Genomic DNA, 23,094 nt, shown 5'->3' on the forward strand with positions numbered 1-23,094 from the left:
TGGTCCCTTTTTTTTTTTTTTTTACTTTGTATTTCATTATTTTCTTGAGAGCAAACTTGCAAGACAATGTCTGATTTTGTTTTTGAAAACCCTGTCCTTGAGGTGGCCATATAGGGTGGTAATATGCCCGCAACTCACAAACCAAGGCTCTCGCCGCTTTTGGCTATTACTAAAGAGATAGAACTAAAACTCAACTCCTGTTTTATGTACGTTTAGCTTTCACTTTCCCTCACGTCAACAAGAAGCTCAACTCAAACATTAACCTAACGATTTTTTTAAAAAACTTTTTTGATTAACCTAAAGATTTAGGGTACGTAATTGATGAAGGGGCAACACCTAACATATCAACATTTCCTTTGACCCAAACTTTTGACGATGAGTGAGTTTTCCCATGCCACATTATGTAAAGGTTGATCAACTCGCAGCAAAATGCTAAGAGCTTTAGAGCTCCTTCTCTTTAAGCTTGTTAACCCAAAATACCCTAGAAAAAAAGAACTTGTAAATCAAATCATTGCTTACTTCTGATACAAACACAGAAAAGAAGGTAGCACCTTTTTTTTTAATTTTGTTTTTCCTTTCAAAGACGAAAGGTGCCATATTTTATCAAAGGAAAGGAAAAGAAAAGAATTAGATACGTGAAGAATAACTATAGATCAAAGGTGGGAACCTCAGATTCAAAACCATGGGTAGCCTGGTACACTATTCGGGCCATTATGTTCCTATATGGATCATTCTCTCTTTTCTCCTTCAGGAAATGAATGCATCTCTCAACCTCAGACTTCACTTCCAAGTATAATTCATGTGCTTTTTCCCTGCTTTTTAATTCCTCCTTCCTCCCTGCAACACCAAGTAAAATGACATCAAATATCACCTCCAGGCTTTCCCTAGCATGGAAGGTTAATACTGTGATGTACTTTAAGAATTACCTTCTGTTTCAATTGGCTTGCCGAAGTAGAAGTAAAAACGACCGGGAAGTTTTGGAAGAATGATTGGAAGATGTACATCTTGGTTTGCAACCTCTCCTTCAATGTCATTTCTGTATTCACGCAAAGTGGCTTTTAGCTCAACTACCTTCTAATTAGCTAAATCTTTCTTCAAAGTTAATGTTTTAGGCTAAGGTGCAATATTTTCAATCATAAATTTAATCAGTCAAATAGGTGATACCCATAAATGCTAAGGAGAGGTTATCGCATTACAAATTGTACGTTTTAACTGGTCTAAAAGCTTGAACATGTTAAGTCTTTAAAAGTAATGGACATTTCTAGTCTTCTAGCAAGATGACATAGACCACCATGGATTTCCACCTTGCAAATAAGCTTCCAAGTATTAAAGCAAGGTCCATTGACTATCACAACATAGAAACTAAGGGTGTGTTTAGTATGAGAAGTCATTTTTCATAAAAATGTTTTATGCGAGCTTTAAACTTCATATTACTTGTTTCAACTACCACTTGGACATTATTATTGATCTTTACTACTCAAAATTTCATCAAACCATTCTCCTATGTGCTAACATAATTATTAAATCTTTAATATACATTTTTTCGTAAAAGATTTTCTACTCGCCAACCAAAGAGCGGAACAAACCAGGAACACCTTTTCCATGAAAAATGATTTCCATCATATCATACACACTCTAAGTTAGATAAAATAAGGAAAGAACAAACTTGATACCTTAGCTTCTCCAGCTCATCAGTTAACTCCTCTATCCCAGCCTTGAAATAGGGAATCTTCATCAGGTCATTGTAATCAAGGAGCATCTGTTGAAAGGTTGTTGAGTGAACAAGAGGATGAATTCTGTGATACAAAAGTTGCTAAATTTCCTCCAATAAGGAAAGCTCTCAATGTTACTCGCAGCAGATAAAAAATTTAGAATAACAGCCCACCATAGAAAAGCATATTCATTTTATTCCTTCTTCAAGAAAGAACTTTGGGGGTAGTTAGATCTGTCGACGTAGTTGAACCAAATTTTACCAACTTTATCTTTCAACATAAAAGCAAAAGAACATTTTCTCCATGCTAAAACTAAGTTTTGGAGGGACGTCAGTTAGTAGATGAAAGACTTTATATATTGAGTAAAAAATCATGACCAGCCAAATAATGACTAAATTTTCTGCTTACAAGAGCTGCTCTCTTACAATCTACTTATGGTAGAAGTTTTGATATATCCATTTGTAAACTCTGTTTCTTTTCCCTTTCAAAATGAAAAATGTGTAACCTCAGCACCAGAAAAAAACTAAAGGATTCAGTTCGATTATAAAACACCGTTGAGATGGATGTGCGGGCACACTAGGTTGGATAAGATTAGGAATGAAGATATTCGGGAGAGGGTGGGCGTGGCTCCTATGGACGACAAGATGCGGGAAGCGCGGCTTAGATGGTTTGGCACGTGCGGAGGAAGAGCCTAGATGCCCCGGTTAGGAGGTGTGAGCGGTTGGATTTGGCAGGTACGAGAAGAGGTAGAGGGCGGCCTAAGAAGTATTGGGCGAGGTGATCAGGCAGGACATGGCGCAACTTCAGATTTCCGAGGACATGGCCCTGGATAGGGAGGTGTGGAGGTCGAGCATTAGGGTTGTAGGTTAGGGGGTAGTTGAACGTTTTTCCTCGTTGTTCCGGCTAGTCTGATATTGTTTTGTCTAGGACTGCTAGCGGTTTTTGTTTCATCACACTATTTTTATTTTTATTTTAAATTTTTATTATTATCATTATTATTGTTCTTCCACCTATTTGTTGTCTCTTACGGTGCTGATATTATTTGTCTGGTTTCTGTTGTTGTTATAGATCTTTTGCCTCTGAGCCGAGGGTCTCCCGAAAATAGCCTCTCTACCCCTCCGGGGTAGGGGTAAGGTCTGCGTACACTCTACCCTCCCCATACCCTACTAGTGGGATTATTACTGGGTTGTTGTTGTGGTTGTTACGGCACTAAAGCCACAAAATGTTTTGTGCCGGCAACCTTATCCATTTGCCTTATCCATCTTGTCGTCATAAGTATTCAACATTGTTTTAAGCATTTCTTTTTATATTTATATTTCTAAATGTATTTGTGCATCCCAAACAAAACAAGCTCAACTTTTGTGGTGAAACACATGCACCAGAATAGATGTGCATGTGCTGATTTAAGTTTTTTCAAAGAATGTAAACTCATGAGACTACCTGGCCAATATCATCTTCTCCCACCGTACCAAAAGGTATAATTTTCGCTCCAAATCTAGCTGCCATCCTGACAAATTCAGACTGTTCTGGCCAGAATAATTTGTACTCCTCCCCCTGAAGTTAGAAGACCAAACTGTTAGAAGAGCAGTAGGCTTTTATTTTCTGCTCATTAGCTATTTATGTAATAACCTTATTCAACATTTAAAACTACAAAGAATACTGCTATTGTTCTAAGTCAATCTCCCTTTACTTAAAGAAAATATCGACCAACAACTTACTTTAGTACTTAATTTTGGCCTTCTCGTTAGATATACACTGTATCAAACTTTCCTTAGAACCACATATAACAACAGATAACATTGCATCTTGAGAAATCAACAGGTTGTAACTTTCACTTTTGTTTCATCAATATGAAAAATGACCATCTAATTCTACATTTAGTGATGGGGTCCAGATATTACAAAGTTAAATTAGGTCATATATAGTTGTAATATCAAATGATTACAGATGACAGATTCAGTTTCCAAACTGGAATATTCAATTTCCTATAATTATTAATATCTTTAAGAACATGCATATATGCCAAAATGAGTCAGCAAGAAAGAGAGAGATGTGTATCTCTATATACAAGATAACTGCTCCTACCAGATGACGTTAATAAGACTAATGTTGAGCCTAAGATGCAGAATCAACTGATCTGCTGGATGGTGCAGTGGTTTTAAATAAAGAAAAGGTTAGTGATCAACTCATTTAACTGTTTCACATGACTTTATGTTTCAAGTACAGCAGGGAAAAATCACACAAATTAATCACAAAGTTTTTAAGAGATGCAACCCTTAGATTCTTAAAATGAAATATAGAAATATTTTGAGTAGCGCATTTCTTAGCAATATGTTTTAAGTAAATAATACCTTCCGGTGAAGAGCTTCCCGCATGCCCCCGGGATACAGCAAAACATGGGATTTTGATGATAAAAGTTTATAGAAGTTAGTTGCTGACACGGGAACTGCACCCATAAAACGGAAATCATCATACATCGATAACACAGGCATTCTCCCCTCTCCTAGTCTCTGAAACATCATAGGATGCGCTATGCCTCGCAGGACAATCTTTTTCTCATTCCACAAACGGGACACCAGAGGAACTAGTTCAAGTCCAAGCATCATGTGATAACCTACGAGTAAGACCGGGCCTTCAGAAGGAATTCCAGTCAGACCCCGCACAATATTTCCATTCTCGAAAGTTGATATCATTACAGGGTTGAAGGCAACTTCCATCCATCTGTGTTTTGATCAGTCATACAAGTACTAACAATTAAATAAACTTACAGTTTTTGTGTTATTTATCAAATGAACTAAGTACACGTTGAATTGCAGATGCGGATGAGTTGATTCACTATGCCAATAGCTTAACCCTATTTAAGTAGTTCAAAGGTAGCATCTTATATAGAGAAGCAAGACCCGCCAATAATAGTTTTTCAGCATAGAACCTCATTAACTAGATATCCTATCTATGCACATAGAGCACAATATACAACTGTAAGTGACCAGGAAGCAAATTATGCGGCTCTACAGTGCCCTAAAGACTGGTTAGTGTCTTCCAACATAGTACAGGACAACATACCTGTATGGTTGATACACAGTGTCAAATTCAGAAGTGCTTGGTGGCACAAAATCTTTAACAAAGTCAAGGTGCCTTCCACGTCGATAAAAATTGGCACCCTTTATGACAGTAACCAAATCAAAGCCATCTTCCTGCACAAAAACTGCAACTCAACATGTACCCCAGCAAAGTTTTTTTTTTTTTTTTGGGCATAAGATTTTGTATGAATGCTTTAAAAATTGGGAGTATATATTTTTGGGGACTTGAAGTAACCAGCTACATGCATGCAGCACTTCGAGCATACAAAGTAGGCTATTGCATGACTATATAGCCTATTATATAAACTGCCATTACAACAACTATATGAATCCTCACTTACTATAAGCCTATTATATAAACTGCCATTGGTACTGATTATTTCACTTTGAAGTAAGGCATGTAATATGCCACTGTGTGAAATTTTTATGGAATTATATTGATAGAGTAATTTTGTTGGAAGGCCACACTGAAGTTGGTACTTTTTATCTTCAATCTTCAAAGATAAAAAAAAAAAGTAAGTAGAAAAGTGCTATATCAGGATTGTAGCATTCCTGAATCCTAAATTACAGCAGATAATAGAAAATGAGAGAAAAAGCTACACACTTCAGCTGGTATACAAACTGCATGGATAATTCCAAGTTGGAAGAGCGCAGTGAATATCCCAATACTCAAAAACGTATAAATGAATGACCAGGACCTGTATTTTGTGTAAGCAACTAGAAAGCACACTATTACCAGGAAATTGCAAGTACCAAAGACCAGAGGAGGACCTACGTTGTAAAGAGAGGGGTCACCAGCATCAGGAAAGTTCGGCAAAAATTCCATGTAATCATGTATACATGTATATGTCTATTCAAAAATAATAATATATTAGTAGTGGCATCCTATATACAAAGAAGATTTTAGTTGAATGCAAAAGTGCACCCGTAACCTTCAAATCCTGGGTCCGCCTCTGCCAAAGACAGAGGGCTCGCTATCATCTTGCCTCACTATGCATCTGATCCTTGAGATTCTTTCTCCTACTTCACTTATTCCTAAGCCTCTTCATTCACTAAGAAGCATGTTCTCTTTGCTCCATTTTATTAAGAGTCATTTTCTCTTTTATTTTCTTTTTTATCACTAAATAAACCTCAACTAGACTTCATGTACAGGATTTTTGAAAATTCTATCTATATTTGATGTATAGTCTAAAACAAGAAGTTCTCTGCTTTGTTTTATTATTTGTTGACAAAGATTATGGTACCGAACAAAATTCATTTGTGGAGGTTGGAAAAAGGAATTGGGTCCTGAATCGAGGGTCTATCGGAAACAACCTCTCTATCTTCACAAGGTAGGGGTAAGGCTGCATATACACTACCCTCCCCATACCCCACTTGTGGGATTACACTGGATTTGTTGTTGTTGGAAAAAGGAATTGGGTCTGAAAGGGTTTGGAAAAGAAGAACAGCCTACCAGGAGAAGAGCATGACCACTATTATTAAATCTCCGGATCTCACAGTTTGGAAGCATGTGACGAAGCCTCTCACCTTCGTCCGGGCTGGGTATCAAGTGATCCTTTCCACTGCATAGCAATAGAACACTTAGTCATGCATAGTGACATTCGCGAAAGCTAACCTGAATTAGATATTGCTCGAAATGTCTGGAAAGAGAAGAGAATGCAACAATTCTAGTGTACACTAATAAACTTCATGTAAAGATGGAAAGAGAGAGAAAATCAACTATTTCCCGGGAGGGAGGAGGGGTTTAAAAATCTCTCTTTCACCAAATTTTACCAGTGACACGCTGGAACTCTGAAGAATTACCTAGAAAGTACCAGAGTCTGAGCTTTGACAGCATGGAGGCGAGAATTGACAAAAGCTGCGGCTGATTTGAGCATCTTCAACCGCCAGATAAGTGTTTCTACAGGTAAAACATCAGCCAGCACCTGCAACCTATTTCATCATTTTCTTGCTCAAACTGACTACAAAAGAAAACTGAAACTGAACATATCAACTAATAATGGGCTTCTAAATTAAAATCTTTGAAACTATTGAAGTATCAAAGCTAGAGCGGAAAAGAAGATTTCAACATGAATAAACTTGGTGACTGAAAGGAAATCTTATCAATGCTAAGGAGATGTCACAAAGAATAAATTGATGAAAGGTCCAAATGCAAAAAAAAAATCTAGGGGTGAAAACTTTAAGAGGATGAGAATGCTACATCACCGCGAAATAACTTTTAGAGGGATGGCTTTTGCATTTAACCTACTGAGTTAAGACTATTGAACCTTACAGTTAAGTAGGATGAGAATGCTACATCACCGCGAAATAACTCAGCTACTGCTTGTTGCAGAGGACGCCCATTATCAGGAATTGCCACTGCCACCCTTGCAGGAACACCTAATCATTGTAATTGAGTTTCACCCATCAGTTGTCAGTTCATCTAAAAGTTTACCACAAAGTAAACTCAGTTAACCAATTTAAGCAAGAAAAACGGCAAGTATCGCTGAAGTTATTTAGTCCTAATCAGCAACAACAACATCAACAACTACGCCTGAATCCAAAGCAAGTCGGGTTGGCTATATGAATCCTCACTCTTCATGTCGCTCCATTTTTAGCCCATCATAGTCCAATATTAAGGAGGGATTTAGTCCCAATCAACATTACAACTAAAAGTACCAAATGTAAATTTATTCGTGCAGGCGCTAAAAGCTTAGGTGATGATTTATTGACATCATAAATCAGATGAACATGAACATACATGCTTTATCAAGAGAAGTTTAAAGGATAGGATGTAATAACAAGGTGAGGTGTTTTACCAAATCTATTGCTTCTTAAAGAATTATGCATACAGCAAGCAGATCTGAATGTTCTGTTCAATGTTGGGATTAAGTTCTTCAAGTCATTGGTTTATTCTGGCTCAGCAGTCAAGCTGTTCGAGTTGACTGGATTTGTGGTGCAAGTTAGAACAAACATGACCAGAATAAGTTGCTGCACACTGAGATGAAGTATGCGTTGCCTCAACTGATACACACATATTTTGGAGAAATATACAATGTAAAGTGAGATGTGTGGTAATAGATTGGCAAGCAAACATCTTAATTTGTAACTGGAGAGCATGTTTAGCATGCTTTTTGCTCCTACAATCTAAAAAAGCAACTCTTACAATTCTAGTCAGCAAGATTTTTGATCATAATGATTAAAAAAAAAAAAAAGGGCAGCCCGATGCACTAAGCGCCCGCTATGCGCGGGGTCCGGGGAAGGGCCGGACGATAAGGGTCTATTGTACGCAGCCTTACCCTGTATTTCTGCAAGAGGCTGTTTCCACGGCTCAAACCCGTGACCTCCTGGTCACATGGCAGCTACTTTACTAGTTACGCCAAGGCTCCCCTTCTCTGATCATAATGATTCAGAATAAATAATAGTCCTAAGCTATGATCATTTATCCACCAAACCAAACAGTTCACATTTCATCTAGCACAGTAATCTAGGACATGCAGGAATTTTTTATTTTTTATTTTGGGAAGATTTCCCGAAAACCCCAGACCCCACGGTGTGAATATTGCGTATGTTGTTGTTGTAAGATGTCCCGAAAAAAATGAGTTAGGAAATCTTCAAAAGAAGTTAATCTTTCCTGAAAAAATCATTCAAACAAACACTTTCTACAAAACTCAACAAAAAAAAAAATCAGTTTCTGGTAACTTCAAAACAAATGCCACATAAATATACAACTCAGAGTTGTTAAAAGTTATCATAATGCTAGTTCAGCAAGTCAAATTTCCATCTAGTTGAACTACTATACTCATAAATTAGAGGATGAAGTTAACTATAACCTGTCGTCACACTTAGCATTTTAACCATGCTTGGATGGAGTTGCTCAGGAATGACTTCTGACAACATTATCAGATTTTGCAGCTGAGATTCACGTAGACGCGTGGCTGAGACACATCTTTGCAATGAGAACTATGACATGCTTCAGGCAATATTAAATCTTCTCAGATAAAATTACAAGCTTCTGAACCTGGGTTTGCCAAAATTAGTGCAAGATCAATATGAGGATTACGAGCAGCAACAGCAAGTGCTAGGCATCCCCCAAAAGATTCTCCAAGAAGATAGATGGGCCGTCTTGGTGCATGATGATGCTCTGACCTAACAGTTGCTTCAACCAGGTGCACTAGGTCTGGAGGACAATTAAGTGGAAGCATATCCCGCTGTTACTTTCATTTCAAATGATAAAACCAGCACACAAGTCACCAGTTTAAAAGGGAAAAAATGCTTAAGATGGAACACGGCAGATTTGTCTAGACATTGTTCAAATTGTGAAGTGAACACGAGTTAAATTACACATTACAAAAAAATGCAAAAAGCACAAGATATCAAGGCAAAGACATTTCATGTTAATGTATAAAGAATAACTGAAAGACTTTTATGCACCGCTCGCTCCCACTTATTTGGTGATTCATAATTATCTCATTCAGCTGAACGTAAAGGGCCCCTTTTTTTGCAAATTACATAAGATCTGTATCTTTTATGCAACACTAAGAGAGTTCGACTTCAGTATATGATAATTGTGAGAAGGCACGGGAGAAAATATGTTATTGATATTAGATGAACAATACAATACAAGAGGTTCTTATTTATAGCTATACTATACAAGGACATACGGCTCTTCTACCAATGTGGGACAATACTACACTATATACATATTGTAAACTAACACTCTCCCTCAAGCAGGTGCGAAAAAATCATATGTACCGAGCTTGTTACATATATAACCAATACGAGGACCAGTGAGAGACTTGGTGAAAATATCTGCAAGTTGATCATTCGACCTCACAAACTTTGTAGCAATCTCTCCTGAAAGTATCTTTTCTCTGACGAAGTGACAATCAATCTCAATGTGTTTAGTTCTCTCATGGAACACCGGATTTGATGCAATATGAAGGGCAGCTTGATTATCGCACACAAGTTCCATCCGACTGATTTCACCAAATTTCAACTCCTTGAGCAATTGTTTGGTCCAGACTAGCTCACATGTTGCCATAGCCATTGCTCGATATTCTGCTTCTGCACTAGACCGAGCAACTACATTCTGTTTCTTGCTCTTCCAGGACACCAAATTTCCTCCTACTAAAACACAATATCCAGACGTAGAACGTCTATCAGAAGGTTATCCTGCCAATCAGCATCTGAGTATCCAATGATTTGCTCATGACCTCGATCCTTAAAGAGTAACCCTTTGCCTGGAGCCGATTTTATATATCGAATAATGCGGACAACTGCATCCCAATGACTATCACAGGGAGAATTCATAAGCTGACTTACAACACTCACAGGATAAGAAATGTTGGGTCTAGTCACTGTGAGATAATTTAATTTTCCAACCAGCCGCCTATAGCTTGCAGGATCGCTAAGCGGCTCCCCCTGTCCTGGCATAAGTTTAGAATTCGGATCCATCGGAGTGTCAACAGGTCTGCAACCTATCATCCCCGTCTCCTCAAGAATGTCTAAAGCATATTTTCTTTGAGAAATAACAATACCTGAGCTAGACTGGGCAACCTCAATACCTAGAAAGTACTTCAATCTGCCTAGATCCTTAGTTTGGAAGTGCTGGAAGAGATGCTGCTTCAGATTGGTAATACCATCCTGATCATTGCCAGTAATAACAATATCATCAACATAGACTACCAGATAAATACAGAGACTTGAAGCAGAGTGCCGATAAAACACAGAGTGATCAGCTTCACTACGAATCATGCCAAACTCCTGGATAACCGTGCTGAACTTACCAAACCAGGCTCGAGGAGACTGCTTTAGACCATAAAGTGACCGACGCAAGCGACATACAAGGCCACGAGACTCCCCCTGAGCAACAAAACCAGGTGGTTGCTCCATATAAACCTCATCCTCAAGATCACCGTGAAGAAAGGCATTTTTAATGTCCAGCTAATAGAGGGGCCAATGACGAACCGCAGCCATGGATAGAAAAAGGCGGACTGAAGCCATTTTAGCCACGGGAGAGAAGGTATCACTGTAATCGAGCCCAAATATCTGAGTATATCCTTTGGCAACAAGACAGGCCTTAAGTCGATCAATCTGTCCATCGGGACCAACTTTGACTGCATAAACCCAACGACAACCAACAATAGATTTACCTGAGGGAAGAGGAACAAGATCCCAAGTACCACTTGTATGTAAAGCAGACATCTCGTCACTCATAGCATGTCGCCATCCTGGATGAGACAACGCTTCACCTGTAGACTTAGGGATGGAAACCGAGGACAAAGAAGATATAAAAGCATAATGGGGAGATGACAGACGATGATAGCTCAAACCGACATAATGAGGATTAGGGTTAAGTGTGGTCCGTATACCTTTCCGAAGTGCAATCGGTGTACTAGGAGCAGGGTCCGCAGCAGGAGCAGGGTCAGGTGCAGGACGAGAACCAGTTGGGCCTGATGGAAGACGCAAACGACGATGATAAGTCAAGAGTGGTGTTCCTGTGGCTAGGGAACTAGGGGGAACAACACTAGACTCCTCAACGGTTGGTATGGATGAAACTTCTGTGGTCGAAGGTGGAGGAGGAGCTATAGTAAACTCCTCAAAGGTCGGTATAGGTAAGACCTCAGATATATCATGGTGGTCAGCAGAGGTAAAGAAAGGTTTAGACTCAAAAAATGTGACGTCAGCTGATATAAGGTACCTACGAAGATCTGGAGAATAACAACGATATCCCTTCTGAACATGAGAATAACCAAGGAAGACACACTTGAGAGCACGAGGAGCTAACTTATCTTTCCCAGGGGCTAAGTTATGAACAAAACATGTGCTCCCAAAAATACGAGGTGGAAGAGAGTATAAGGGTGACTGGGGAAACAATACTGAATGCGGAATCTGATTCTTGATGGGAGATGAAGGCATCCGATTAATCAAATAAAAAGCTGTGAGAACTGCATCGCCCCAAAAACGCAACGGAACACGAGATTCAATTAAAAGTGTGCGAGCAGTCTCAATAAGGTGCCTATTCTTTCTCTCAGCAACCCCATTTTGCTGAGGGGTATAAGGACAAGATGTCTGATGAATAATTCCTTGAGAAGTCATAAACTGCTGAAATTGAGAAGATAAATATTCTAAGGCATTATCACTGCGAAAAATGCGAATAGAAACACCAAATTGGTTTTTGATTTCAGCACAAAAACTCTGGAATATAGAAAATAACTCAGAACGATCTTTCATTAAGAAAAGTCAAGTACATCTTGAATAATTATCAATGAAACTGACAAAATAACGAAATCCCAAGGATGAACTGACTCTACTAGGACCCCATATATCAGAATGAACTAAGGAGAAGACAGACTCTGCATGACTCTCAACACTACGCGAAAAGGAGGCTCGGGTATGTTTCCCAAGTTGACACGACTCACAATCTAATGTAGACAAACTAGATAAACTAGGCACCATCTTCTGAAGTTTGGATAAACTCGGATGTCCTAAACGTCTGTGGATTAGATCTGGAGGATCTGTAACTAGACATGTTGTAGAAGGACTGAGTGAGTTAAGGTAGTAAAGGCCTTCTGATTCACGTCCTGTACCAATTGTCTGTCCCGTACTGCGAACCTGCATAATAAAAGAATCGTCAATAAAATATATACCACAATGGAGGGTACGAGTCAAACGACTAACAGATGCAAGACTAAAAGGACAGCCAGGGACATAAAGAACGGAATCTAGGGTGATAGAAGACAAGGGATTAGCTTGTCCAACTCCTTTTGCCTTAGTTTGACATCCATTGGCTAAAGTAACAGTGGGAAGAGACTGTGAATATACAATATTTGACAAAAGTGATATATTACCAGAGATGTGATCAGAAGCGCCGGAGTCCATGACCCATGGGCCAAGAGTGCTAGACTGGGAAACACAAGCAAAAGAATTACCAGTAACAGAAGTATCAGTCTGAGCAACTGAGGCTACTTGTGGAGATGTCTGCTTACTTGCTCGATACTGAAGGAGCTCATTATATTCTTCTTTAGATAAAGAAAATCCTTGGTTACCTGGAGTCTCGGTCTGAGCAATGTAAGCATTTTTGGGTGGACGACCATGTAAGGAATAGCACATTTCACGAGTGTGTCCAAGTTTGTGACAATAAGAACACTTGGGTCTAGATCTTCCAAAACGACCTCCTCCTCGTCTATGCTCCATAGTTTGAGATGCCCGAACATCCATTGTCTGGGATGCAAGAACAGAGGAATCAAGTATCTGTGATGAGATCACTGGTGGACTTGGTGCTGCAGCAAGGCGGAGTAATCGAGAGAATAATTCATCAACTGTCGGGACAGACGGACTAGCCAAAATCTGGTCGCGTACTGAATCAAGATCATTAGGAAGTCCAGCGAGGGTAAGAACGAGAAACATCTTCTGTCGCTGCTCTTGTTGTTTTTCCACACTAGCAGAAACTGGCATCAACTTCTCAAATTCCTCCATGACTGCCTGTACTTGACCCAAGTAAGTAGACATATCCAATCCCTACTTCTTTAAGTTTGTCATCCGTGATATCACATCATAGAAGCGAGATATGTCATTAGTGTATAAGGTGCGTGTCTTTGCCCAAACCAAATAACATGTCTGGAATGGACGAAACAAGGGCATCAACTTGGAATCAATAGATTGCCACAAGATGCTACATAACTGAGCATCGATTTTTTCCCAAAGTGCTATTGCCTTTTCATCTCCATCGCTAGACTGTTTGATTAGATGATCTTGAACACCTTGACCTCTACACCATAACTCGACAGATGAAGCCCAAGCTAAGTAGTTTGAACCTCCCATTAAAGGTTCTGAGGTAATAATAGCACTTGAACTTCCAGAACTCATGTTTCTAGACCCAAAAGCATCAAATCCCAAAGACATTGTTGCAAATTATTACCAAATCAAAAGCATCAAATCACTGCCGGAATCTACTGTAGCTGCCGGAAAAAACTCAAAGTTGTCGGAATGAAATGAAAACAGTAGGGGTAGGATCGGAAGTGGTCGTACGCGCCAGCGCGTGAGCTCACGCGCATGAGCTTCTGGTGGCGCATGGAGGCGCGTGAGGAGGCTGCTGCCGGAGTTTTTCACTGGAGTTTAGTCACCGGACAGTGACGACTCTTGTGGTAGTGTTGGATTTTGCACAACACTGACAAAAATGAAGCAGATAGAAAACAGTCTTAAAAAGTACTGATTTCTCTTTCCCGGAATCGCTGGAATTTATGCACAGCGATTTCTCTTTCCCGGAATCGCTGGAATTTATGCACAGCGATAAGTCTCTCACAATTGCTCTGATACCATGTGAGAAGGCACGGGAGAAAATATGTTATTGATATTTGATGAACAATACAATACAAGAGGTCCTTATTTATAGCTATATTATACAAGGACATACTGCTCTTCTACCAATGTGGGACAATACTACACTATATACATGCTGTAAACTAACAATAATAGTAGTAATACATCCTCATATCATAACTTCTAAATTTCCATATGGAATCATACAATGAATCAAAATTTAGGGGCAGCAGCACTTACTACCATTTCCACTCTTTAAATATTCTTATTCAGCTGTTTGGTTTCCATCTATTAAAATTCTAGCAAGCAATTTTCCTATTAAAAATAGGGAGATGAGGAAGGAGAGACCTGTGAACGATGTTCGATCTGTAACTGGAACATGGAGACACCATATATTGAAGATCCTTCATGTATGGAAAGCACCACCCAAAAAGAAAAGAAAAGAAAAGAAGAAGAAGAAGATGATGACTTAACAGGATATTGTTATCCAGTACAACACAAACATCTTATGATGCTTTATAAATGATGCTTTTAGAGGACAATAGTAATACTGAAAATCAAACATTTTAAATTCCAGCATTGTGCCGGAAAGATCAACTAACAAACTCACCTTCCAAGTCTCTTATGATGCTTTATAAGGCCAAGTCCAACACCATCAATCCCTGCAGTGTTCCGAGTAAAGAGAATTGCTTAATTAACTTATAGATTTAGCTATTTAGATCAATGTATGAATAGTTCACAGACACTGATACAGAGAAGGATATTTGTCTAGTCTGTGCCATATATCAATATCTGCACTATGGCTTTGTTCACAACGAAATAATTGGGCCACTGAACAATGCAATCAATTATAAATTTTTTCTTTGCAGCTATTTGAGAGAATGTTAGTGTTATTATACAAGAGGATCAATAAGCTAGAGCTCATTTCTATGTCCAGCAACATTATATTTGATTAGATCCTTTTGTAAAACCAAACATAGTTAAGATAACAACATAAGATGAATCAAAAATTTATCACATAGTGTGTGATGGACATACTTAAGATTCTACTAACAATGGAGTATTATTTTATACAACAAGTTTCTAAAATTTAAATCTATTAACCATTCACTTTAAGTTCAGATGTGATATTTTCTTATTCAAACTTATATCTAATTTTTTATTTTGCTATTTTCTTTCATTACTACTTTTATACAAAGAAGTTAAACTAATATCTTAAACTTCGTACTTAGTTAAATAACGTAAAATAAAATTGGACGGAGGGAGTATACTTTTGGAGTTAGGAATCTAACGAAAATACAATACACATATGCAATATAACAATGTAAGGAAACAAAAACGAGGCATGTAAAATTTGAAAATTAGCGGCAAAAACAGCACATAGTTAATGCTCTTTCTTTTTCTCGTTCGAACATTTTTTCATAAAGTTCATCTTTTATATGCTGTCTCGTTCAGACACGGAAGAACTTAAAAGAAAAGAAAAAGGGAAAAGTAGATATATCTGCATCCTTTGCTCGTAGCAGCTACGTTATCAGTGATTACTACGTGTTTGATGATGAAAGGGAAAACGTGGATAGTTAGTTAGGTAGAAGACCCAATCGATACTTTCTACTCCCACAGTAGTAATAAATTAATTACTAGCAGTTCACTATAATACTGGCATGTCCTAATCCAGATCGCCTTAATTTCTTGTCTATCGTCCATTCAATTTAAGATATTTTGTAGTAACAGAAGAAAATAAGTAAAGTTGGTGATTCGGTGTGTCATTTAACTCACCTGGTAAGTAGAGCAAGAGAGGCGAGTCTTTGATTGGACAAGTGCAGTCCAAGGGCGAAAACCAGCGTGGTGGCCCATCCTCGGATCCGCATCCAATCATATCCTTGCTCCATTCCAGGTAATCCTTTATAGTTAAAGTTTTTTCCTCTAGCTCAGTAGTGGAGTTGTTCCTTAACCTTCCGTTGTTGCTCGACGGAGCAGGCGGCGTTGGCGGTTGCTGGCCGGTGGAGGCGGCTGATCCCCCAGCAGTAGTTGCTGATGCACGCACCCGAAAATTGAATCTAGCGGAGGTGACAAGGAGACATGAGTTCGGATGGAGCAGCGGCGAGGCACCGGCCGCCGTGTAAGCGCCAGTGGGAATAGCCGCCATAGACAAAAATCAAAATGCCGATAAGCTTTTGCACTACGTAAGAACAATTAGTTTTGAAATGGAAAGCTCGTTATATCTTTGCACCTTCTTTTTATATTGACTTTTTAGTTTATTCTATTCGGGTTCTGAAATCATAAAATATCAATAATGGACTCATGACTACCAATATATACAGACATCGTCTGGACCCCACAGCCTCACTTAATCACTTTTAAAACTTTTGGTGAAGTAAAAGTCAGCCATTATTAGCTCATCCACACATTTTTTGCGGTAATGCAATTGCTTGTACGGGATCTTTAACACAAATAGCCTGTTCCGTTATATTCTTTTTCTTAATAATTTTCATAAATTATACATCTATTATATACAATTATACATATAAAATATATGAATTATGTATATATTAAACTTATATTGACTATTTTTAATTTAAATGGTTAGGCGAACGATCACTTGATCACTTGAGTTAATTATTATACTTAAATTTGGATGATAGGCTGCTTTATATGAACTGTTGTGTCTAGTTGTTGTATGCCACGTAATTTCTTCTGTTACCAATCTTAAAGTGCGTATTGGAAAACGACTTTCTTGATTGTAACAACATAAATTTTGCCTATAAGAAAGCAAATTAGATTATACTTATCCAACATAAATTTTAAAAAAGATTATAATGAAGCATATTCGGACAAATTCTAATTTTACCCACTTGATAGCTATAACAGTGATGCTGTCTATTTCATTTACACACTAATAAACATCCAGATCTTGATATATTAAATGGTTATCTATCAAAAGTATGTGAAGTTAACCCTTGCTCAAAGTTAATACTAAGATATACTGTGCTAAAATGCAAAATTGTGTTTAAACTGTAATTTACACAGGGCTTGCCTAGTGCGGTTTACATCCCTTGTGTGGTTTGCAGGCTATTTCACAGGGGGAGTTTACCCAGTGCGCACAAAATGTTCACCACAGAGTGCTCACCCGAAGGACAGAGGCTGTGACAGAGGTTGTAGCGGTTGCGGGTTTTCCCTCTTACCAAAAAAAACTGTAATTTAAACACCATTTATGTTGCAAACAACTTAAGCATTATTTGTGTATTATGTGATTTTATATCTTTCACATATGCACACAGAAGAATGATTTTACTGCAAGAAAAAAGAGAAGGAAAAAAAAAAAAGAATTATAACTTAGAAGTCATCTGTTCCGAAACTTGTTAGTTATTCTCTCTTTTTTACTATTCTTTGCTTTTACCTCCGCTCTAATATTTCCAGAGTCTCACACGAAAGAGTGGGAGTCCTCAATCTTAATATATGTGTGATTATAAAAAGATTTATACTCGTAATCTTATACATAATATAATATTTGTATAATTATAAAAAATTATCATTAAGAATAAAATGTGAAGTAAAAAATTAATTATTTTTCAAATATAAAAAAGTAAGAAATTAGCGTCATATAAACTAAAAGAGTGAATATTACTATTTTTTTAGGCATTACTCCGGATTTTACATAAGAGAAAACTGGCCCGGCAAATAAGGAGTCCTTCCCTTTTGTGAGTTTCACATTTGGCTACTCTGAGTGATAAACCAACTAATTACTGGTCTTACCTAATTTTTTTTTTTATACGCAAAAATATATCTTTTAAGCTAACAATGCTAAAGTCATAAGAGAAGTATTTTTTTTAGTATTAGTCGCCTATCCTAGAATGGAATGGGATTGAATAGAAAAACGCGAAGCACTAGGGCCCTATACCATACATCCTGCCTTGGGACGACTGCACCTTAATCTTCCACCGGCATTTGGAATATTGCGGCGCATATAGTTACTTGTGGCACAAAAGGTCGAATTTCAAAGTAGTTAAAGTACAGCCAAAACAAGATTACGTTTGTAATTTTTAGACCATGATTCTCGACGTAATTTAGATGAAAGTTAAGTTTCCACAAATTTGATTATTTACTTGGAAAATTAGACGAAAGTTGTTTCTTTCATTGGATACGTGTGAATGGACGGTGCATGAAGCATGCGTCCAGCATTTGCGCCTTTTGAGTAAGAAACCAATGGTTATCTTAAACAGACAATCTAGCTTGGTTAGTAATAATTGGATTAGTATAAATTGTTAGAAGAAAAAGAAAATTTCTGTTTAAGAGAAGAAGCCAACTTGAGAAATGACTAAGGAGTAAGTCAATTTAAAACAAAAATGAATATACTCTTACAATCAATTATTATGCACAAAAAGTGGCAAATTTCGTGACAAAAGGTAGTAACTCAATGGTAGAGTTGTTATCGTACATTTTGGAAGTATGGATTAAGTAATACTGCAATTAACAGAGAAATGCTCTTAAAATCAATTATTATGCATAAAAGGTGGCAAATTTCATGACAAAAATTGATAAGTAAAAGGTATAGTAACTCAATGGTGGAGTTGTTATCGCACATTTTGGAAGTGCGAACTAAGTTGGATTTTTTCCCAATTATTTCCCTTCGCCTTCTTTCTAGCTCACGGCTTCCAAACCTGCAAAGGAAAGGGAATTTCCAAATGCAAATGGTAACCACGACGAAGGAAAGGGAATTTTATGTTGGGAATAAACCCCTGGAGAATAATAGTCTTAATAATAAAAGCGGAATAATAACATAGTATCGAGATACGGTAATTGACAAGAATAAAAGAGTGATAACGACACCAAGATTTTTATGTGAAAAACTCTTTTGAATAAGGGAAAAATCACAGCCCCGAGACGAGCAACTGATATTACTATAGCAAGTAATTTTACACTTTGTAGGTCCGAGTAAAATACTCCAAAAACCACTACAACACTCAAAAGAAATAACCCTCGTTTGATATTCCTACCTCACTACAATATCACTCATTCTCTATTTTTCTCACAAACTATTTTCTTATACCTTGTCTGTGAAACCTCACTATTTCTTTGTCTCTTTGTTGGTGTGTAGGAACGAGAGTCGAAGCTCTCCTTTTATAGTCGAAGACAATTCAACAAAGTTGGCAACCAAACTAAAGAAATTCAACAAAATTAACTACCAAACCAAAAAAATTCTCTGCCAAATATTTTTCTTAGGCACATACCTATTACTTTAGCTTTTGAATGAGATAGACCCATCATTTTCTTTTCTAACTTGTGGTTGCTCAGTGGACAAAATCCTTCTATTGTTTCACATCTGAAAACGGACCATTGTTCTTTATAAGTATTGATAATACAGAAAAAATAGGAAATAAGTTGTTACCATGATTAAACAACTAATAATTTAAATAGCTCCAATGAAACGATATTTTCATCTTTTGGTTGTATGTAGAGATATCAAGCAGCAGTTAAGCCCAAGTTCTTGGTCAAAGGACTAGGGTAGAAATCGGAAACTAGTCATTTTTAACCCTTGTTATTAGAGTTTAGCTAGTACCTTAAAGGGTATTAGTATTTAGCTACTCTTTTTGCAGGAAAAATATTTGGATAAAAATACCCACAACCGAAACATGAAAATGATGGGACAAACCCATGTGTGTAAATGAAAAAGTCAAAGAAAAAGAATGAAAGGAAAAATAGAAAGAGAAAGAAAGAAATAAGAGTCACCAAAGATAGGCCGCAAATATGAAAGAAACAATTTGGCGCGTAGTTTACAGTGCCGTCCTGCCGCGTATTCACATTCGCTGCAAACTTTTCTTTCAGCAGATGCTTTGCCTATAAACAGGCGCTCTTCTTCAGTTGTACATCATCCTCAGCAGTTTTTAAAAGGTATTTTCGGAGCGAGCACTGGGGCGAGGCGCACCAAAAATGCCCTGAGGCGATGATGTGGGGCGAAAGTCTCAAGAGGCGTTCGGGGCGTACGCCCGGGAGTTTGAGGCGCATTTTTATAGTGAGGCGTAAGCCCCAGAAACTTTTTCAAATTAAAATAAAATTTGTTGAATAAGTCCTTCATATAATACCCAAATTCTTAAAAGTCGGCTTGTAATTACTCAAAAGCTTTAAAAAGGAATTGAAATGTATTAAATTTAAAAGTCAAGACCTTTTTTATTGATTGACGCTCTAATTCATGGTCTTTTTCAATTTTTTCTCTTGTACGATAGTCTGCTAATATCTCTAAAACGGAACAAATATTCAAGTTTTTTTTTACAAATACAAAGAGAACTCCATTCTCCTTCATAACAATAAGTTCAAAGTTCAAATCGCAGGTTAGTTATCCTTTTTGTTCCTCCATGTAGAAAACTTTATTATTTTCGACTCAAGTTACTTGTGTTTTAAGTAGCGTATAATAGATTATTTTGACTAGTTTTTTATAGGGATGGAGCACATGTGTGTGTGTGTGTGTGTGTGTGTGTATATATATATATATATATATATATATATATATTATTTTATAAAATATTAAAAATTAAATACCTATGGGGCTTACGCCCCGTTCCTCGGGGCTTACGCCTCGCTGAGGCATATGTAAAACGCTTTGCCTTACGCCCATGCCTTTTAAAACACTGATCCTCAGAACATTCTTCTTTCTCTCTCAATATTAATAAAGAGCTATTCTTTGTATGGCCGTGGAGTAGGCAAAAATTGGCGAACCACGTAAATCTTATTTTGTGCAATTTATTGTGGTTCTCTTTAAATATATTTTTCTCTCACTATCAGTCTGAGATGCTTCCCAACAACTGGTATCAGAGAACAGACAATGTAATTCTGATGAAAAAGTACGGTATTGGTGAAGATACTATTCACAAGAATAGTGCGGCACTATTGATCATCAATACTAACACTACTCACAATTGTGAAGTATTATTCATTAATAGTGATAGTATCGTTCACAAATAGTGATTGTTGGCTACTTTATACGGTTGAGATATTTTTCTTACACAAAGTAGTATTTGCGGTTACTATTCACATAAATTTCTTTTTGTGAAAAATAATGTCGGAAGAAGGGAAGGTTAAGATTGACAAGTTCAATGGCAAAGATTTTGGATTCTGAAAAATACAAATATAGGATTATTTGTACCAGAAAAAATTATACTTACCTCCGACCGGGGTAAAATAAGAGAATATGGTTGATCATGTCCACAACACACCTCAATAAGAGATATGACACGGTCGTATGCGATAATAATTACCCAACTAGGAGTCGGGGTCGAATCCACTAGGAGTTATGATGGGAGTTAGAAATATATATTTGAAGCAAACAAATGGGTTATCTAGATTGCACTTCCACAACAAGGTTTTGATTTCCTATTTCTACTGTTAATCTAATGATTGCAAGATAAAAAAAATAGGCTAGAGATAAATGTTTTAAGGTTTTTTCCAAATGGGTAAAAGGCCTAGGGTTGTGACCATAACCTAGGTGTTTGCCTAATAGGATAAAGACGTTAATGCTTGTTTTGTTGATTGGGATGTATTATAGTTCTCAACTCTACGTTACCCACTCAATACCTCTCGGTCTGAGAGTAGTCTTGCCCAATTTGGCTTTCTCAAGACAAAATGGGTATCACCCAAAACAGTTGATAAGAGCTCAAGTCGGGTTATTACTATCTCTAGGTTGAACCCTTTAATTGGGTTAATCAATCTCTCAATTGACCCAATTCCTTGTTAGCTAAGTTATCCTAGACTAGGTCCCTCTTTCTCAAGTAGAGACTAAGTCAAATAGGGATGAACTAATATTTGCAGCCATTAATTGTACAATTAAAGCATGAACTAAGCTAAATAATCAATACCCAATCATAAACAAACACTAAATTAGATACCCATAAGGTTTACACACAAGGGTTGTGTCACAACCCTAGTAATAGTCTAGCTATTCATAATGAGATTTGAAGAAAATAAGGAAGAAAAGCTAATTAAACTCATAATGAAAGATTAAAATGATCAAATCTAATGTAAATACACCAAAGTAATGTAAAACTTCCTAAAGTAGTAAAGAAAAACGGCTACAGCAACTTCAGGTGTTCAAAACTTGACCTAATTTTGTGAAACTCATCTATTTATACAGGACTGAAAATCTATGACAAAAATACCCCGCGGGAGGTTCTGCGGCCGCACAATTCCATGCGCGGTCTGCATATTTCTTTAGCTGGTAGGAAGTGGAGTTCTGCGGCCACACATTTCTGCACTGCGGCCGCCAGACAATCTTCTGCAGCCGCGAAGCAGTCTTCTGCGGCCGCACAATTCTTGTGCTGTCCGCAATTCACAAAGGCTCTTGGACCTGGTCTTTTTGCATACTCTCTAATCTTTGACTCTTGGCCTAGTTCTACGGCCGCACAATTCATTTACAATCCGCACATTGCTGAAAGCTCTGCTAGATTTTCCTTCTTGGTTTGTGGACGCAGATGGAATTCTGTGGTCCGCAGTTTCTTCTGCGGACCGCACTTTTGTGCTTCTGCGCCCTTTATTGCTTTGTACTTCAGAACACTCCTTTTTGAGTCGGATTTTATCTCGGGAGACCAAAATTCCAGCATTCCTGCAGTTTGCACAATTTTATTAGTTTTGGGAACACAATTCAGTACTTTCAGACTAAAACAAAAGCTAAACAGTGCTAATAAGCAGTCAAAATTCCACTTATTAACTCTCCCAAACTTAAGTCTTTGCTTGTCCGCAAGCAAATAAATTAGTTCTCACCTCCAAAAGTTAAGGGTCATTTCAGCGAGTCAAAGGTGATTCATTCACACATCAGTTGGGACCAACAATTACCCACACTACTCATGTATTATCAACAAGGCGACGCGTTAAACATTCATGCACATATAGTTCTAATGTGACATTTGAGATTTAAGAATTGACTTTACTCATCAAGGACTTTTGCTTTATCATGTGGTTCATGGTGGGATCCAAACTCTTCCCCCTCTACTTTCCATTTTCCTAGCTCACTT

The 23,094-nt window shown here is 37.6% G+C and overlaps 1 protein-coding gene and 1 long non-coding RNA gene across 3 annotated transcripts; one reads left to right on the forward strand and one right to left on the reverse strand.

Annotated features, from left to right (window-relative positions):
• Positions 1–477: 477 nt before the first annotated feature.
• On the reverse strand, positions 478–16,241 carry LOC104104112 (phytyl ester synthase 2, chloroplastic-like). 2 transcript variants are annotated; one of them, XM_070195913.1, is made up of 14 exons: positions 15,872–16,241; positions 14,706–14,757; positions 14,444–14,499; positions 8,793–8,951; positions 8,605–8,709; positions 7,065–7,171; positions 6,596–6,717; positions 6,246–6,354; positions 4,776–4,906; positions 4,064–4,433; positions 3,153–3,266; positions 1,674–1,759; positions 927–1,036; positions 478–837 (listed from the first exon to the last, which is right to left on the reverse strand). In XM_070195913.1, the coding sequence occupies exons 1-14, from the start codon at positions 16,239–16,241 to the stop codon at positions 647–649; spliced, it is 2,082 nt and encodes a 693-aa protein (XP_070052014.1). In that variant the 3' UTR covers positions 478–646. The 2 variants fall into 2 exon arrangements, 1 of the variants encoding a protein (XP_070052014.1); XR_011414138.1 differs by lacking the exon at positions 478–837 and having other exon boundaries at positions 926–1,036; positions 1,674–1,796.
• Positions 16,140–17,492, forward strand: LOC117281396 (uncharacterized). The gene is made up of 2 exons (XR_004512026.2): positions 16,140–16,278; positions 17,164–17,492. It is a non-coding gene; the product is annotated as an uncharacterized lncRNA (long non-coding RNA).
• The last annotated feature ends 5,602 nt before the right edge of the window (positions 17,493–23,094 follow it).

This window comes from Nicotiana tomentosiformis, chromosome 2 (genome assembly GCF_000390325.3).
Source record: "Nicotiana tomentosiformis chromosome 2, ASM39032v3, whole genome shotgun sequence".
In the NCBI taxonomy this organism is placed as follows: Eukaryota; Viridiplantae; Streptophyta; class Magnoliopsida; order Solanales; family Solanaceae; genus Nicotiana; species Nicotiana tomentosiformis.

Bases quoted from the DNA above. Each gene is read 5' to 3' on its own strand.
- LOC104104112 (XM_070195913.1), bottom strand. From the start codon at position 16,241: ATGGCGGCTATTCCCACTGGCGCTTACACGGCGGCCGGTGCCTCGCCG. The intron at 8,952-14,443 runs GTCTCTCCTTCC...ATTGTCCTCCAG, and splicing joins AGATCGAACATCGTTCACAG to ACCTAGTGCACCTGGTTGAA. The intron at 1,760-3,152 runs GTAGTCTCATGA...ACCTTTCAACAG, and splicing joins GAGAAGATGATATTGGCCAG to ATGCTCCTTGATTACAATGA.